The sequence below is a fragment of the Vanessa cardui genome, chromosome 29 (genome assembly GCF_905220365.1).
Source record: "Vanessa cardui chromosome 29, ilVanCard2.1, whole genome shotgun sequence".
Classification (NCBI taxonomy): Eukaryota; Metazoa; Arthropoda; class Insecta; order Lepidoptera; family Nymphalidae; genus Vanessa; species Vanessa cardui.
The window spans coordinates 4873972-4893816 of NC_061151.1; the positions used below are offsets into that span (position 1 = coordinate 4873972).

At 34.2% G+C, this 19845-nt stretch overlaps 1 protein-coding gene across 1 annotated transcript in view; it reads left to right on the plus strand.

The window, feature by feature from the left end:
• Positions 1 to 8362: 8362 nt before the first annotated feature.
• The window catches only part of LOC124541862, a 44473-nt gene continuing 32990 nt past the window's right edge, over positions 8363 to 19845 (plus strand). Inside the window, exon 1 of the mRNA XM_047119771.1 lies at positions 8363 to 8693. Within this exon, the coding sequence (XP_046975727.1) occupies positions 8612 to 8693 (82 nt within the window). The 5' untranslated portion in view covers positions 8363 to 8611. The remainder of the gene's footprint in view (positions 8694 to 19845) is intronic.

A 19845-nucleotide genomic window follows, 5' to 3' on the forward strand; every position in this document is an offset into this window, starting at 1 on the left:
TGAATCCGCAATCATCGGTTAAGATGCTCGCATTCTATCCACTGGGCCATATCGGCTGAAATGTATAACCTATGTGAAGTTTACTTGAATAAAAGATTCGTTTTCCAACTACTAAACCAATATGACATAAAATTTATACCAAGATATGGAGTGTGGGAGAACATTTTATTGTACTATGATGGAAGTAACGTCGCAATATCAACAGTTTTAAATTAAGACTATTATCTTAATACTATTGTTTTTTTTTATTTTGGTCTAGTTTTTTCTTCTGGCTAATCTGTGTAACGGCTGGATTGATTTTGTCAGGAACTTAACTGGCTGATATAACTGATGTAATATATAAATATAGCTGATGTAATAAGAAGTAATAAATCAAAATCAAAATATACTTTATTCAAGTAGGCTTTTACAAGCACTTTTTAATCGTCATTTTAGAAATAAGTGAAGCTACCACCGGTTCGGAATGTAGATTCTTCATATACAAGGTGCATGTACCAAAATAACATTTTTTTTAAATTTTTGTCCATCTGTCTGATTGTTCCAGCTAATCTCTTGAACGCTTTGACCAATTTTGACAGCAATTTCAATTTACCACAGTAACTTGATTACAACAATTACTTTTTTGTTACATTATAGCGGACACTGCTAGTATGTTATAGTTATGTTCGTGATTTTGATAATACATTAAAAGTTAGCATCAACTCGACATCGAACCAACAGTCCGTTGCCATGATGATCTCGTGACTGGCATGACGTTCGCTTCGCCCTCGACGATGTCAAGTATTGATTACGGAATTTGCATTTTACGTCCGAAATTACGGCGCTTTTGTTGTCGAAAAAGCGTATTTAATTATGCCCAGAGTCAGTCATAAATCGGGTTCAAATGACTTTTGAAATTGCACGATTATGTATTTAAAGTTTGGTTTAATTTCAACTATGTTTGTTGTAACCAATGATGTTTTAGTAAACAGATATGTTATTAACGCGCAAAAAGTGAAGACTACAAAACGTCCTAATTGGGACGTTTGCCTTTAGTTGTTTTACGTGGTAATACGTTATAATACATCATAATTACGTAGTAATACGTTTTTCGTAATTAAAACATCTAGTTATCCCTTTTACTTATTGTTTTTATCAAGCTATCCTTTTTACTTTTAACGAAATGTAATAATAAACTAAAATAAACGGTCCCCGGCGCGGCACACTTTTTCTGTTGTTTAGTATGGATATAACATATCTGTTTATTAGAATATCATTGGTTGTAACCAATGTCGATATTTATATTGGTGATAAAGATAATGTTCTGCTAGCAACTAATACCGTTTTCTGCTGCTTTCGTATTGAGATGTCCCTTCGATACCATCGCATTCGTTTTGGAAGTAATCAGATATATCGTTTCCCCTCCAGAGGACTGGAGTACCTTTAACTCAAACTCAAACTCCTATATTCAATATAGAAGCATTACACTTACTTATTGATGGTCAAATTAAACACTACCGGTTCGGAAAATAAACATCCTGACCTGAGAAGTTCCGCCGAAAGAAACTGCGGTTTTTTTCAACCGACTTCCAAAAGGAGGAGGTTATCAATTCGTCTGTATTTTTTTTTTTTTTTTTTTTTTTTTTTTTTTTTTTTTTTTTTTTTATGTTTGTTACCTCATAACTTTTCACTGGGTGGACCGATTTGATATTTTTTTTTTTTGTTTGAAAGGCTCCAAATATACCAATAATTATAACTACATGATATAATCGTTAATCGACTTTTAAGTAGTCTAATATTTTTCATTTCATTTAACTTAGGAAGACTCTAAAAAATATGTTGAATACGCAATTATTTTTATTACTTTTTCGTGCATATTCATTTGTTTTAAAATAGTGTTTTGTTTGAAGTCGGTTTTTCTTTTTGTTAAAATTTTTATTTATTTTAGAAAATTAATTAAATACTACGCGATCGTATCGATAGAATGCATCTTCGGCCTCGTGATGTACTCCGCTCGATTCATTTTTTTTATGTGATACGTGGCAAACGAGCAGGAGGCTCACCTGATGGAAAGTGACTACCACCGCCCATGGACATCTGCAACACCGGGGGGCTAGCAGGTGCGTTGCCGGCCTTTGATGATACGTACGCTCTTTTCTTGAAGATACCCATGTCGTATCGGTTCGGAAAAACCGCCGGCGAAAGCTGGTTCCACAAAGTGTTTGTACGAGGCAGAAAATGTCGGAGAAATCGCGCTGTTGTGGATTTTCGGACATCAAGGTGGAGATTCGATGGAGTTTTTTTCAGGTGCTTCCAGAGAGACTATACTGTGCAAGAGATATTAGTTCATAAGTGAACTCTGTATTGCTTCACTTTATACTTTACTAGTCAGCCGCCCTAGCTTTGCAAGGGCACAACGTTGATACTAAACATACTACAAAATGTTTTACCACGTTCACAGTTTTTCAGTCACTACATAATACAAACATCTAAGCTAAGCTTTATTGTTTCTTTGCTATATTTTCCATGTATTATATACAAAACCTTTTTTGAATCACTTTATCTATAAAAAAAACCGCATCAAAATCGGTTGCGTAATTTTAAAGATTTAAGCATACATAGGGCATACACAGCTGTGAGCGACTTTGTTTTATACTATTGTTCGATATAGTTCATTCCAGTAATGTAGCGGATATACGCGTTAAAGAGGTCGTGTGATCGACGGACGAAATTATTAACACTATACTTAATGCTATACAGAATATGTATATTAAATTGAATATCAGTATCATAAGCTTGATTTATGATCACAACTTTTATTGTAAACTAGCGACCCGCCCCGGCTTCACACGGGTGCAAAGATATGACATAACAGTGGAAACTTCTAAAACTACCAGTGTTTCTTTACTAAATTGTCCATGTATTATAAATAAAAACCTTCTTCTCGAATTACTCTATTGATTAAAAAAATCGCATCAAAATCCATTGCGTAGTTTTAAAGATTTAAGCATACATAGGGATATAGAGACAGAGAAAGCGACTTTGTTTTATATTATGTAGTGATGAGAAAGTGATATGTTTGTTTGTTATGCTTTTACGTCTCATTTCCATTTGCCTCGTTAGTGTCTGGGTTCAAATCCTATGTTGGACCAATAAAGAACTATCGGATTTTTCTGTCGGTATATCTCAGAACAAAATCACACAGTTGGAAGAGTGAGTGGTTATGCAATGTGTATCATGTGCCTCGGAGACATCTTCAGCCGATAGTCTTGCGTCTGCTTGAGGGAATAGAGGGTTATCCTGTTTGCGGTCACCTTTGTGAACTATATTTCTAGTCTTCTTTGTATTAACCGTCGTGGCCGACATTGGTCAACGACATTAATAAAGGAATTCTCAAGATCAGATATTTTTTTTAATTATTAATTTTCTTTTTTTGTAATGGAACAATGTTGCCACGGTCCATTTAATCTAAACGGACTGTTTTTTATTTTGTTTTCGTTTTTCTTTTTTTTTAAAAAAAGAATCGTCAGTTGGATTTTGTACTTTTTTTAAAATTGGAAACAGAATTTGAATTAAGAACGGAACTGTCTCGGATGGTGGATGGATGACTGGGATGTGTATGATAGAGTGGTGCTGACTAGGATAGACGAGGTCGCAGGGTAGGCAATAAAAGACACAGGGAGTGTATAAAGGGCGTTAGAACAGCCCTGACTTTTAATACACGAGGGGTAAGTTTAAATCTCCCGAGGTGCCCTAAAATGCACCTGCGTTACGAATTAGCAGGACGTAACGCTTCCCACGGGCTCTATTTAACAGTTTGGGGTTGAACATTGAAACAATCGTTTAGTGTAATTATAGTTTTTATTGTATCGTTTTACATAATTGAGTTCACTAAGACACGTAAAGTTTTCCAAAAAGGTTTTATGTTTAGTGGTGACAATAGGAAACGACATTTATCGGAAATCCTGGAAAATGTATTCAATAAAATTATTTGTTAGACGATATATAATAGCTGTGTCCTTGAAATCGTGCGCGTTAGATTTTAATAAAAAGTTATTGTTATAGCCTAAGTTAATCCTTATTACATCAGCTATCTACCAGTGATAGTCTCGTCATAATCGTTCCAGGCCTTCCAGAGATTAGCCAGATAAAAAAACAGACGAAAATTGTAACAAACGTTATTTCGGTATATGTACCGTGTTCATGTTACAAAATATTAAAATACCCATATTACAGACATGTTCTTATATATACCTATAGAGGTAGATAGACTGATGAACAAATGGATCTCCTGGTAAGTGGTCACTACTGCCACGTCCTGTACCAATCTTGGGAGCTGAAATGTGTTGTCCCTTCCTTGTTGTACTTACAGTAGTAATTCTGTTACATGTACATGTTACATAGATGAGCGTGAACATTATGAACAAATGCATTGCCTAATGAAATCTGCAACATCTCCATCAATCCACATTGGTGCAGCTGCTTGTATACGTTCCAAAAACATCCCAATAGGAGCCTGCCTAAAACCAGTACTTTAACATTTACAGGAAATTATTATTGTACTAAAGTAGTAGTCCAAAACTCCTATCATTCTATATCTTTTGTCTCCCGTGGAGTGGCTTTTTGATTGCAATATAAACTTTAAATTGTGACGATTTAATAAATAATCAATTTTAAAGATTGGTTAAAGTTACTGGCCGTTTAGAGGGAAAAAATGAAAAACGTAAACAAGGTTAAATTGTTATCGAAAAACTCAATTCTACCTGAACTGTATACTATTTGAGCTATAAAAGTTAAGTTTAAACTGGTTTCATCAATTTGGCGCCAAATGTAGATAAGTGCCTTTTAGTTAACAGTGAAATGAAATAAAAATAAAAGTCTATCAAAGTTTTCGAAAACAAAAAAAATGAAAAAGAAATCGGGGAGACTACAGTAAATAATTGTTTTTTTATGGAATAGCTTGGCGAGCATATGGGCCACCTGATGGTAAGCGGTCACCATCGCCCATAGACTATGACGCTGTAAAAATATTAACTATTCCTTACATCATCAATACGCCACCAAACTTGGGAACTAAGATGCTATGTCCCTTGTGCCTGTAGTTACACTGGCTCACTCACCCTTCAAACCGGAACACAATACTGTTGTTTAGCGGTAGAATATCTGATGAGTGGGTGGTACCTACCCAGGCGGGCTTGCACAAAGCCCTACCACCACGTAAATTGTTGTGTAGATTATTGATATTGTTCCATTAAAAAACATGTAACGTATCATCTTTTGTTATTGACGTGTACTAGTTCAAATCCAGGTGCTCTGACCCTAATGTCACACATGATCGCCTCGATCGCCACCTGACGGACTACGATTATATTTCACGCGTCATTGCATCGAAAACGGTACAGCACATGTCTGTGTCAAGCTGCACGATTTGGTCAAGTGGTTCTTTATTTTTGGCTTCTAATTTCAAAATTATACTTGGCGCTATATTTTCTAATTTCAGTTTTTAAGTATAAAAGTAAAGTAAAGTAACAGCCTATAAATTTCCCACTGCTGGCCTCCTATCCCATTAAGGAGAGGGTTTGGAACATATTCCATCACGCTGTTGCACATGTGGCAGAATTTTGATGAAATTACCCACATGCAGGTTTCCTCTCGATGTTTTCCTTCACCGCCGAGCACGAAAGGAATTATAAACACAAATTAAGCACATATATATAGTGGTGCTTGCCTGGATTTGAACCTGAAATCATCGTTTAAGATGCACGGGTTCTAATCACTGGGCCATCAAAGCTTTTTTTTTTAAATTATAGCCTGTTCCAATCGAAATAGGAATAAAGTTAAACAAACTTTTAACTTTAAAGTTAAACAAATTTCATGCGATTTGCTAATAACTCAGCACTATATTGTGCACTAGTAATAGGTTTATGATTAATATATCTTTAACATTACACACCACAAACCACGTCACTTACTGCTGTCACTTACATCTTTAAAATTACGGAACGGATTTTGAAGCGGTTTCTTGTAATACATAGATTGATTCAAGAGAGAGGTTTATATGTATAATACATGCACAGCATTGCAACCGTGCGAAGCCGGGGCGGGTTTCTAGTTTACAATAAAACAATATTACATTTAACTATTTGTATGCACTTTAATTTTCCACTTCCTAAACACCCACAGTTGACGTTTAAAACGTCATTTTTTTCATAAAAAAAAAGTGAATATTAAAGATTAATCAAACTCTCATCAATTAGTGTCAAATGTTGTTAAAATTCTGAATATATTTTTAAAATGACCAATAAATACATTGCAATACATTGTTAACAAAACAATATGGGATAGAAAATTGATATCACGATGTAATTGAATTCTGGTGGAGAATAACTGGGTTTCTTTACGGGCCTACTCTTTAATCTACACCCGCGACCCACCCCGGCTTCACACGGGTGCAATACTGATACTAAATATAGGTACTTCAGATTTTTTTTATTTACGACATCACATTAAACACTTCTAAAATAATCAGTGTTTCTGTACTATATTGTCCATGTATTATATACAAAAACCTTTCTCTCGAATCACTCTATCTATTAAAAAAAACCGCGTCAAATTTTCGTAATTTTAAAGATTTAAGTACAAGACTCTCTTCGGGATGTTTTTAACAGAGTAGGAATACTCACTGTTGCGTCGCAATATATTTACAACAATATCATGTATATTCACAGTAACATTGATCACTTATAAAATCAGTGATAATCATTGTATATGCACTAGAAGTAAGGATAAGCTTATAACGCCAAGTTTCCGACTCCGCAAAGTCAATAAATCTTTCTTGGGGCAAGGTATCCATTTCTATAATAAAATTCCACAGACATTTTTAACTTTGCCGTCTCCTAAATTCAAATCGTTTATAAAAAATACGTTGGTGAAAAAGGCGTATTATTCGATACAAGATTTTGTAGATGATAAAAAAGCGTGGAATTAATACCTGTTGACTTCCAGGCAGGATATATTAATTTAATGATTGTATTAACTTAAAAATTAACTAACATGACTGTATTTTTTTAAATGTTGAAAAAGAGTAACTACTGAGTTTCTTGCCGGTTCTTCTCGGTAGAATCTACTTTCCGAACCGGTGGTAGCTTCACTTAATTGTTAAATGACGACTCAAAAGTGCTTGTAAAAGCCCACTTGAATAAAGTATACTTTGATTTTGATTTTGATTTTATAGGAACAGACAGCGGTAAGTGACTTTGTTTTATACTATAATATGTAAAGATTCTGTACCAGTACTAATTTAACATTTAATATAATCCTTTAAAATGGCGATACAAAATTTTAGTGACATTTCAAGGACTCTTGAATCATTTGTCACGGCATTCAAATAAATTGAAAGCTATCAATCTGGAATGTAGATTCTAGAGAAAAACCGGCTAGTATGGTAACAGTTGCTATATTCAATTCAATTTACATGATCATGATCGAATTTCAAAAAAGGCATTTACCGTTTTGGTTTTGTAGGAAATGAGGTATACTATTTATTTTAATTGTCATTTTCCAAAAGCTTCATTATTGTACATGAACCCTTCTTTCTTTACACTGACTATGTAAATATGGTCAGTGGGGTCAGTGGTCACCACTGACCATAGACAGTGACGCTGTATGGGATATTTTAATTATACCTTATATGGTCAATGAGACACCAACCTTAGAAGCTATGAGGTTATGAGAAGATTATCTGATGAGTGAATGGTACCCAGATGGGCTTGCCCAAAGTTCTATAAACAAGTGTAATTATAGAAAATATAATCTTAATATTAAACTAGTTTTAGTGGTAGCTATAATCATCCCACTTGTAACTATTAAGACAAGAACGATTGGAGCACATTCCACCACACCGCTCCAATGTAAGAAATAAATGTGACTGGACTTCGTCCAACACATACAGGTTTCCTCACGATGTTTTTCTTCACCGCTGAGTACGAGATGAATTATAAAAAAGTCAGGGTGACTTAGTGGTACTTGTCCGGATTTGAACCTGCAATCTTTGTCTTAAGATTCACTTGGTCTATTCCATTCGTCTAGTGTCAATTTTTTAAAATTTATTTTCTTATGAACTACATGTAAACTTTGATTTAAAACCATCAGATGAATTCAAAAGCTCATAGAATACAGTCGATAATGTTTACTGTACCTAAATACATACAAGGGGCGTATACACCCCATTGGTCAATATTTCCCTCCAAACCGCCAATGTTTTTCGTGAAAACCATTAAATGACAAATACAGATGTCTCGTTCTTGCTCACGGTACGTTCCGCTTGCTGCCTCTTTCACGCCAGGGTGGCGACGATGGTACACCGTCAGTGCCTTCCAAGTTTAAACTATAAACGGACGTATAAGTCATACCTAATACTCTGTTCTTAAAATAAGCAAATTTTTTTTAACGAAGATTTAAATATCGAACTAAAGTTCCAAATTTAAATAACATTGTGATTTTTAAATAAACTTTTTCGTTGTGAGTTTTGATCGGAATTCAAATAAGGAACGTTTTTTTTTCTAATTATGTGTTCCGATTTCGCCCTGGACGCGACGTAAATTTTGTGGACATGAGTATTGTTTGAATAAAAATGGAATTTTCTTGGCAAATGGAGGACTCAGGGAGCCAAGATACGAACGGACGAAATAACAGAAACCAAGGCAGAAACCAAGGTAGTTTTTTTTTTAAATTAAATAATTAGTGGGTATACAACAACAAAAACAGGCTGTACATTTTCCGACTGATAGGCTAAGGCCTCCTCTCTCGTTGAGGAGACGATTTGGAACATAATCCACCACGCTGTTCCAATGCTGTTTGGTGGAATACACATGTGGCAGAATATCTATGAAATTAGACACATGCAGATGTTTTCACACACTTAAATGTTCAGTGGTGCTTGCCTGGGTTTGAAAACGCAATCATCGGTTAAGATGCACGTTTTCTAAGCACTGGGCCATCTCGGCTCAAATGTAGTCTATGTGAAGTTTACTTGAATAAAAGATTCGTTTTCCAACTACTAAACCAATATGACATAAAATTTATACCAAAATATGGAGTGTCGGAAAAGATTTTAATGTACTATGATGGAAGTAACGTCGCAGTTTCAACAGTTTTTTCTTAGTGGGTATAGGAATGTTATGTCTTAATATAAGTTGAGTACCTCACCCACATGTAGAATTGTGCCCTGTACATCTAACAACTTGTATATGATCAGGTTTATTAGTATAACACCTCGCCTCATTGCCTCCACTGGTGACAGGAGGGCTGGTTCGTTAGCCCAGAGGATCGTAATTGCGATTCAACGGGGAAATGCTGCTAGCATTCTTGCCACCATTCCACGCGGTCAAAATTTATACAGTAACTAGTTTTAGTTCATATTTGTATATATTTAATGTTATTAATTCTTATGTTTATTAGTTAAAATAAAATTATAACAAACGAACAATCTGACGTTGCATTTATAATTATAGTTGAGATTAAAATTACGGTAACCTTCGAGCACTTTGAAAAATCCTCACGTTTTCTTAAACAATTGAATGCGCAAAAACAATCGCAAAAAATGCCAGAAAAATATGGGTTTTTTATGTATACATACGTTCAGAAAATACCTAAGTTGAATACTGATTGGTCTCTTTTCGTCACGATGAAATCGACGTATGAAAGAAGGAGATAGCATTGTTTTAATAACACAGTATTAAAAATTTCATTTAAAAGCAATGATGTTTTAGTAAACAGATATATGTTATTAACGCGCAAAAAGTGAAGACTAGAAAACGTCCTAATTGGAACGTTTGCCTTTAGTCGTTTCACGAAGTAATACGTTATAATACATCATAATTACATAGTAATACGTTTTGCGTAATTAAAACATCTAGTTATCCCTTTTACTTATTGTTTTTATCAAGCTATCCTTTTAACGAAATGCAAAAATAAACTAAAATAAACGGTCCCCGGCGGGGCACACTTTTTTCTGTTGTTTAGTATGGATATAACATATCTGTTATTATAATATCACTGTTTAAAAGAGGTTTCATCATTTTGGCGCCAAGTTTAAATGACTTGCAGTTTACAATTAAATAAAAAAAGCAAAACAAAACCTGACAGGTTTCAGAATTCCTAAAAAATGTTTTCAAATAAACTCTAACTTTCGCATATACGTATGTTATAAATAATCGAACTTACTATATATAGTACTACACAAAAAATATTGATAATTCGGGACAGCGTACTCAATTCGGATGTGATCGGTTTTACGAATTTTGCCGATGCTACATCTAAGTTATGTCGTACTGTACGTAAGTATTACTTTTTTTGCGAAAATATTAAATCTAGACTTTATATTTTGAACAGCGGAATTTTGAACTTGGTTCTTGAAACTCTTGTCTCTCGTTTGACCTCTCAGAATCAGTCAGCTAGTGGAGGTTTGCCAATGAGATGAGTGATGTTTTTGCATATAAACTATTTTACTGCTTCTTTTGATGTTTCTTGAGATACGAGGTTTTCCCAAGTTTGTCGATTTGCAGTCAAATGATATTTTATCCCATATTAACGGATCTTAAGATCTTCATCCACGTAATCAAGCTACGAGACCAATGCAGTCAATATTTTACTAACATTGTGTACTAGCTTTCCCTCGTGGTTACGCTCGCATTTCAGAGGTTGATATTTTCTATTTATAATTTTCAAAAATCCCTTCAATCCGTTGTAATACTACTTTATTACTTAATCTTGTACTTTTCAACCGACTTCAAACAAAAGGAGGAGGTTCTCAATTCGACCCGTATGTTTTTTCTCCGCCAATTATGAACCGATTTGAACAAATCTTTTTTCGGCGTATAGGTAAAACCTCAAGGGTGGTCCCATTTAAATTTAATAATAAAAAAAACAACGCCCGAGGGTGGAAAATTGGGGATGAACTTTTTTATCCGCAAATATCCTCGCCGATTATAAACGAATTTGATTTTTTTCTGTGTTCACGCATTTGAAGTCGGTTTTTTTTTTTAAAGTTAATTATTGTATCAGATTTGCGTGTAGTTTGAGTTCAGTTCCCCCGCGTTAAGCTAATCTACATTAATATTATAAATTTGAAAGTAACCCTGTCTGTCGATCTTTCACGACAAAACCGCTGAACCGAATTTGATGAAATTTGGTATGAAGCAAACTTGAACTCCAGGAAATGACACAGGTTATTTTTTTTTGCCTAACACTTGACAACTCACCCTAGTCTATAGAAGTATTTTACTAAGTTATTGTATAAGATTCTAATATTATACAATAACTTAGTAAAATACTTCTTACAATAAATGGGAAAGCAAATCTTTCTGTCCGTTGTTTATTGACTTTTTCAAGGATAACTTTACCGAATTTGATGAATTTTGTTTTGCAATTATCTTAATCTCCAAGGAAGGACATAAATTATTTATGCCTAATTCCCCATAATCAACGATAAAAAGCAAGTGTAGCCGCGGGCGACCATCAGTTTTTATACATATAAGTCAGGTCGATCAGTTTTGAAACTATTCCGAACAAATGGACCGACAAAATACAAGTTATTATACATACATAAGTAAATGAATAACCATTGGATAATAATTAACGTTTACGTTACAAGTTAATTAGCTTGATTATTTGTTACGTATGTTATATTTACGATTATTAAAATGTAATTTGGATGCATGTTTTTGCATATGGGCCACCTGATGGTAAGTCACCATCACCCATAGACAATGACGCTGTAAGAAATATTAACTATTCCTTACATCGTCAATGTGCCACCAACCTTGGGAACTAAGATGTTATGTCCTTTGTGCTTTTAGTTACACTGGCTCACTCACCCTTTAAACCGGAACACAACAATACTGAGTAGTGTTATTTGGCGGTAGAATATCTGATGAGTGGGTGGTACCTAGCCAGACGGGCTTGCGCAAAACCCTACCACCAAGTAAATTTCCTGATATTAGCGCATACAAACAAACTCTTCAACTATGTATTATCAGTACAGAATTTATGGTATTCCAAATAGATCATCATCATCAACAGCCTATAAATCTCCCACTGCTGGGATAAGGCCTCTCCTTTGAGGAGAAGATTTGGAGCATATTCCACCACGCTGCTTCAATGAGGGTTGGTTAGTTTCTGAGATTTCGTAATAAATCTGTGAATGGTATTTCGTTTTATACATAAACAATTATATACACATATACAACAAGAGTCTGTAAATTTCCCAGTGCTGGGCCCTAAGGTTTGGAACATATTACACCACGCTGTTCCACATTTGTGAAATACATATGTGGCAGAATTTCGTTGAAATTAGACACATTCAGGTTTCCTCACGATGTTTTCCCACACCGCCGAGCACGAGATGAATTACAAACACAAATTAAGCACATGAAAATTCAGTGATGCTTGCCTGGTTTTGAACCTGTGATCATCGGTTAAAATGATAATAGATATAAAATAGTTATTATAAGTGTACCTTAAAGGAATTGACCCATGCTATCCCGACATTTCTGGAAGTCTTTTTAAGATCTACAATTATAGAGTGCATAGTTTTGATGCATTTAAGTGTTAAACAGTTTTTTGGATAAAACACAGTCGGAGCCAATTTGTCCAAATTTTATTTACAAACTATAGTGTAGCTGTAGTGAAAACCTCATCAAAATCTGTTGAAGGATCCATTATTGTATGTCGGTGGTAGCTTCACTTAATTGTAAAATGTCCATTCAAAAGTGCTTGTAAAAGCCTACTTGAATAAAGTTTATTTTGATTTGATTTGTAGAATAAAAGTTACATAAAAACAAAGTTTAAAAAATTGGACTAAATGAGTGCGTCAAATGAAAGCATAATTGTCAAGTTAATTAATGATAACTAATTATTTATTTATAATCTTAACTTTTACTAATCACATTAATAAAATGTATAACATTCATAAATTAGTAAATAAACAGCTCGTAACAAATCACTTGTTTGTCACAGTCTATAAATTATACCGAATTAATTCATTGGCTAAATAAAAGCCGTGATGGCTCAGTGGTTAGGATACCTGAATCTATAGCGAAGATTGTAGATTCAAACCATTAATCTCGTCATAAGCGGTACGAACGAAAATACTATGAGAATTCGTTAGATAAATATATACCACAGCTAAATAACTATTTAGCGTTAGAGCAGGATGGAGGAACCAGCTTATAACCCGTCCCTCTTACTCTTAACAATAACTGCCTATTTTTTTATCGATAATCTTCGATTTTCAAAGTTAAAAAATCGTTTAATTGAATTTAAATATCGAATTAAAAACAAATTGCAACACATTGACGTCACAGATAAAATATATAGTTTCTGCGACAACTGTAATAACGTTATCTGTGGTATCGAATTTCGAATTTCGAACGTATCTATAAATAAACGACGCATATGTCCGTTTAGTTAATATTGATTGAATGTTGAAAAAAAATGGCGTTAGAAATACGGTATAGTATGACACAACTTAGATATAGCATCGGCAAATTCAATATAACTGATTACTGCTGATTTACACAACCGATAGAAATAGCTCCCTATCGCACCATTCGACGCTATTCGTCGCTATAGATTCTTGCGTCATTTCACCCTAAGACAGCAAGTATATAAATCGTGCAACAACAGTTCCAAGGATTTAGGCTATTTTTATTATACTGCGACTACCCGATTGTAGTCTGCCGGGTAGCTAATAAATAAAATCATTCCAAATTTAAAATTCAACACGATGTAGCTAGCATTGTTAGCCTTTAAATTTTTGATATATAAATTAATATATGAAGACAGCATATACGTATTATTTGGTCGATTCAACGGGGAAATGCTGCTAGCATTCTTGCCACCATTCCACGCTGACAAGATCTATATAGTAACTATTTTTAATTCATATCCTACTACTATTATAAAGGCGAAAGTTTGTATGTATGGATGTCTGTTACTCTTTCACGTAAAAACTACTGAATGGATTTGAATGAAACTTTACCACAATATAGCTTATACATCAGAATAACACATAGGCTACAATTTTTGAGGTTTCTAATGTGAGGTCGTAAAAAAACACATTTTTTGCGCTTACATTGCAAACGCTGACTGAATCCTACAAGACAGATCAAAACAATGTACTACAGTATTGTACAACTTAAAAAGGTCTACAAAAAGTCCGTGATGGTATATGTTTATCTCTTAGGAATAACCCACAATAACCATTTTTTATCCTTTACTTTGTACGAGAAATAATGACTTATTTACGAAGCGATTTTAAGCGATTACTAGACTAGACGGGACGAACCTGAAGTCCACGCGAACGAAGTCGCGGGCAAAAGCTAGTTTGTATATATTTACGACCTTAATATTAATAATTCATATGGTATTTTCCTGGTGGTAGGGCTTAGTGCAAGCCCGTCTGAGTAGGTACCACTCATCAGTTATTCTACCGCAAAACAACAGTGCTCAGTATTTTGTGTTCTGGTTTGTAGGGTGAGTGAGCCAGTGTAACTACATGCACAAGGGACATAACATCTTAGTTCCCTAGGTTAGTGGCGCATTGACGATGTAGGCATTAGTTAATATTTCTTACAGCATCATTGTCTATAGGTAACAGTGGCCACTTACCATCAGGTAGCCCGTATACTCGTCCGCCAACTTATACCATAAAAAAAAATGTAAATAAGCAGTTATTACAGATTAAAAATGCAAATTAAAGTGATAAAGTTTTAATATTCTTTACATAGTACATAAGCATATTGTACATACAATAATTAATATTTCAATAATTATTATATTAATAAGTAGTCGGGAATAAGGAAATTTTATTTCCATAAGTAATAAATATTTCCATAGTATAATTAATAATGCGTTTTAATGATGACTTTACGTGAATGCAGGTGAATAATTGTTGTTAGCATTGTTATAGGTAATTAATGCTAGCGTGTTTACAATGAAACGGTTTTATAAAGTAATGCTCTTTATCCAGCGAACTTGGAGACATATAGCGCGATAGCACGCTTTAATTTATTAAATAGCTGCATTCGTTTTGTAAAATTATAAATGATTTGAATTATATTGAAACATAAATGAATCTGAGATTAAAAATGCATTTACATTTTTCTCCCTGGAGGGGTAAATTAAAAATTGCCCTCATTATTCCCCGGGATTCAAACTATCTCCATAACAAATTTCATCGAAATCGGTTCAGCGGTTTAACCATAAAGAGATAACAGATAGAGTTATTTTTGCCTTTATAATATTATTATACATTGTGGCCATCAGTAGACACTTTTTAAAATAGTAAACTATAATAATATTATAAACCCTGTCTGTCTGTAAAACCTATTTTATTTATTATTTTAGTATTGTGCCTAATGGTTCAAGATTGTAGTATCAAACCCGATTGTCGCAAATGCCTTTAAATTGGGGACGACCTTGGGAACCAGATCTTATCCTGAAAAGACTAAAGCTTTTATTTTTTACTAGCGATCTAACCCGGCTTCGCCTGGGTGCAATACCAATATACTAGTCTTTAGTCTATGTACATAGATTTTTCGTCATTAAAAAGTACAAATTTCTTTATCCCTGCGTTTAATCTGTAATATGTATTTAAAGTACTTAATGAGACAAGGATGATTGTTGTATCACTTGAAATATCTTCGAAAATAAGCCATTATATCTCGTAAAATGTAAAGTAACTAAGTAACTTTTCTTAGTTAAAATAATTGAATTAGCTCGTGCTTTTAAATATAAATCACCTGCTGATATAATTGAATAGATGTAATGATCGGTTCACGCTTATTTCCGTTTAAACATAGCTCCGTATTTATCAAAGACTGGCGTGTTCGACAAATCAAACGGTTCACTGATCAAGCTACCCCTTCGAATCCCCCAATATCGCTAATTTGTAAACATGATCGTGTGAAACCACCCTAATGTTGTTCAACCGTGAAAATTATGTTTAACGTTCGAAAAATTAAAATTTATGCTATTTTTTGTGGGTCGCATATTGGTTTTTGTTGATTTGTTTAAACCAGCGATCGACCCGGCTTCGCACGGCAATACTGATACTAAATATACAACAGAATTTGTTTATTTACGACAACACATTAGTAAAGTAAAGTAACAGCCTGTATATTTCCCACTGCTGAGATACGACCTCTTCCATGAAGGAGAGAGTTTGGAACATATTCCACCACGCTGTTCCAATGCGCGTTGGTGGAATGCACACGTAGCAGAATTTCAATGAAATTAGACACATGCAGGTTTCCTCACGATGTTTTCCTTCATCGCCGAGCACGAGAAGAATTATAAACGCAAATTTAGTATATAAATATAGTGGTGCAAACCCAGGCAGGTTTGAACCCGAAATCATCGGTTAAGATGCACCTGTTCTAACCACTGGACCATCTCGGCTAACACATTAGAAAGTTCTCAAATGATCAGTGTTTCTTTACTATATTGTCTATGTATGTATATACAAAAACCTCTCTATCGAATTACTCTGTCTATGAAAAAATACCTCAAATATCACTTTTTTTTGTCAAAAAGGCACTTTTTTTGTTCAATGGCACAGATTATTTCGCCAATGTCAAGTGCGAGCGTTAAATTTTTATAATTGTTCGTGTGTCTGACGTGTGGCATACGCGTTACTTGTGATCGTATTTTATAGTAATTAATTACAATAATTATTGGTTACATTGTTAATAACGTTCCTAATTAATTTAATTAATTTCAAACGTTGTCAGTTTTAATATTATGTCTGTTATTTAATATATCTCTATATGTTGATACGTCATTACTTTGTATCTCTTTACTAAATATATATGACGGCGACTGCGATAGATCAGTGGCAGATCTTCATCAGTAGAATCTTCTGGTACAGGGTTCATGGCGTCAACAACAATAAGAACAGCCTGTAAATTCCCACTGCTGGGCTAAAGGCCTCCTCTCCCTTTGAGGAGAAGGTTTGTAATATATTCCACCACGCTGTTCCAATGCTGGTCGGTGGAATGCACATGTGGCAGAATTTCTATGAAATTTGTCACATGCAGGTTTCCTCACGATGTTTTCCTTCACCGATGAGCACGAGATGAATTATAAAGATAAATTAAGCACATGAATCAGCGGTGCTTGTCTGGGTATCAACCCGCAATCATCGGTTAAGATGCACGCGTTCTAACTACTGGGCCATCTCAAATCGTTAATGGATAATGAAAACGTTAATGGCGTAGGTCGCAGGCAATTAATTACAAAGATACAGTATGACAATTATGACAGTTCTTGTATTGTATGCAGGAACAAATTATAAAGTAGGTATAATATTTTAGCAGTAATTATCACAGTTGCGTGAACAAATGCTCCCGTTTGGAAGGCCCGAACAGTATATCTCTCTTTAAAAATATTGAGCTTCCGACTGTTCGCTCTCGAAAAAAATTAAAGAATGTGACAGTTGTCCCTTCAAACGATTTCGATCACGTGACATTTTGTGCCATGGCGTTCACACCTCACAGATACAATAAAATCATCAAATTAATAATTATCCCACCAAAAACATTAAATGTAAAAAAATGCCAAGCCTCTCGCTGCAGTCTTTCCATCGTAAGAAGTTTTGAGATCTCATAGAAGCGAAGTCCTATTCAAATTATTATGTAGTTATAAATCAACATTTAGTAATTGTATCAATAGTTTTCTTTAAAACCCAAACTCCTAGCATTGTCCACTTCGAAGATATAGGAGGGGCGAAACAGCCGCGAATCGCTTCGAGAAAAGATGGTACGGCCGTGCCCGTTTGGTTCGAGACTTGGCTGGGGCACTGCCGTGCCCCCAGATTCGTAATCGACGACATATATATATATATATATATATATATATATATATATGGTAGGCTGTGAGATGATTTTAAAAAGTTGCCCATTTTCTGGCGTGTTCAAAGTTGATTCATACAAATTTCATGCGGTCCAGTAGTTCTGTTTACACTATTGGGTCTCTCGCGGAACTTCGCGTCTTTTCAAAAGACTTTTTCGAACTTACGAGACCTCTGACTTTCGTTTTGATTCCATTTCATTGTAAGCTCATCAGTGAGTCACTCATCTATTTTTGGCGTCTAAGTAATTCGACCTTATTTGAATTAAATTTTTATTTCATATAATTTACTTTAATTTTGTTTATGTTTTTCCTTTTATTTTATTTTACCTTTTATTTTAGTACCTTTTATCGTCGTTTAAAATTAATTCTTTGTTAAATTGTAATCATTTAGTACAGCGGTCGGCAACCATTTGGTACCCAAGGGCCACAAGGTGGCAAAATAAAGTATAGACGGGCCGCAGTCACGATATAAACCTTAGAAGCCTAATATACCTACGCATAATCAGTGTTTTTTAGTCTTATTCCATAGAAAAAAAGAAGTATGCTATCGATAATTGTTAAAAAATACAGAATTGAATTCGTACACATAATACTTACAGTATGTTTATATGTTTGCGCTTAGAAATCTAAAGGAAAAATAAAGAAATGAAAACTGCAAATAGAAAACTGACTTTACACAAATTTTAGTGTGATGTCTGAGGTTGCATTTGAGACGCTATTTCTTGTATGTTTAATATATTTGTCAACTTTTTTACAAAACATTCACGGGCCGCAAGGAAGATGTTCGCAGGCCGCGTGTTGTCGACCGCTGATTTAGTAGTATTGCAATCAAGAATACTCTTTAATTTTTAACACAACTACGACTGGAACTCTTCACAATGAAACCGTCTAACCGACTTTCTATATTCTATCTTTCGTCCCATATTCACTGGGACAAAGATCGGCTTAAGATATTAATATGTAAAATATGTTACAAATATTTTTACGTTTATACTGCGAAAGTTAATATCATCATGATAAACTTAACAAAACAGTGTCAGAATTATTGTTTCAATAGTTTTTGATTGACATCTATATAATAATATGCAGATTTCCTCACGATGTTTTCCTTCACCGCCGAGTATGAGATGAATTATAAACACAAATTAAGCACATATATAAAGTGGTGCTTGCCTGGATTTGAACCCGAAATCATCGGTTAAAAGGCACATGTTCAAACCACTGTTCCATCTCAGCTCTCATTACCCTTACGACTGATTTTTTTTTATAAATTATTATCTTTAGAATATTACTTGAAATCGTTTTTTCATAATGATTTGCCTTTTCTAATGATTCTATAAATGTCTCGTACTTCCGCTTAGTTGTCGATTAAAGTAAATTACATTAGCAATACAATAAGCCAGTGGAACCGAATGGCGTGTCAAATATTTCCTCGACTATTTATGTGAAAAGAAAATTGACAATTCGTGTTATACTTTTTTAACTTGACTTATAAAGTCAAATCAAGATTTTAAATGAATATGGTTATTCTTATGACCATAGTTATTAATTTCGGGATAATTTACTACCCGCAAACTTCAGTCTCGTGAACAAGACATTCGTAGATAATGTCGAAATATCGAGCTCCACCGAACAAAAATAAAAAACATGGTAAATAACCCGAAATTAATAACTTTAGTTAAGTCAAATCAATTATTAAGAAACCATTCAATAAATATGAAATGTTATTCACCAAAATTGTAACGTTTGTGTATAATAGAAAAACACCTTTGCTTGTCAGTTTATTGCTGAGAATGTTTCCCATAGTAATCAGTAAAAAAATACGTGTGATAACCATAGCAACACATATAACATATATCACTAAAATATTATTATAAGTAGATGATAAAAAAGCAGGGAGTTATAGAGATAGTACATTGAGCCTAAAAGTAATATTAACCATCCCTTACATCG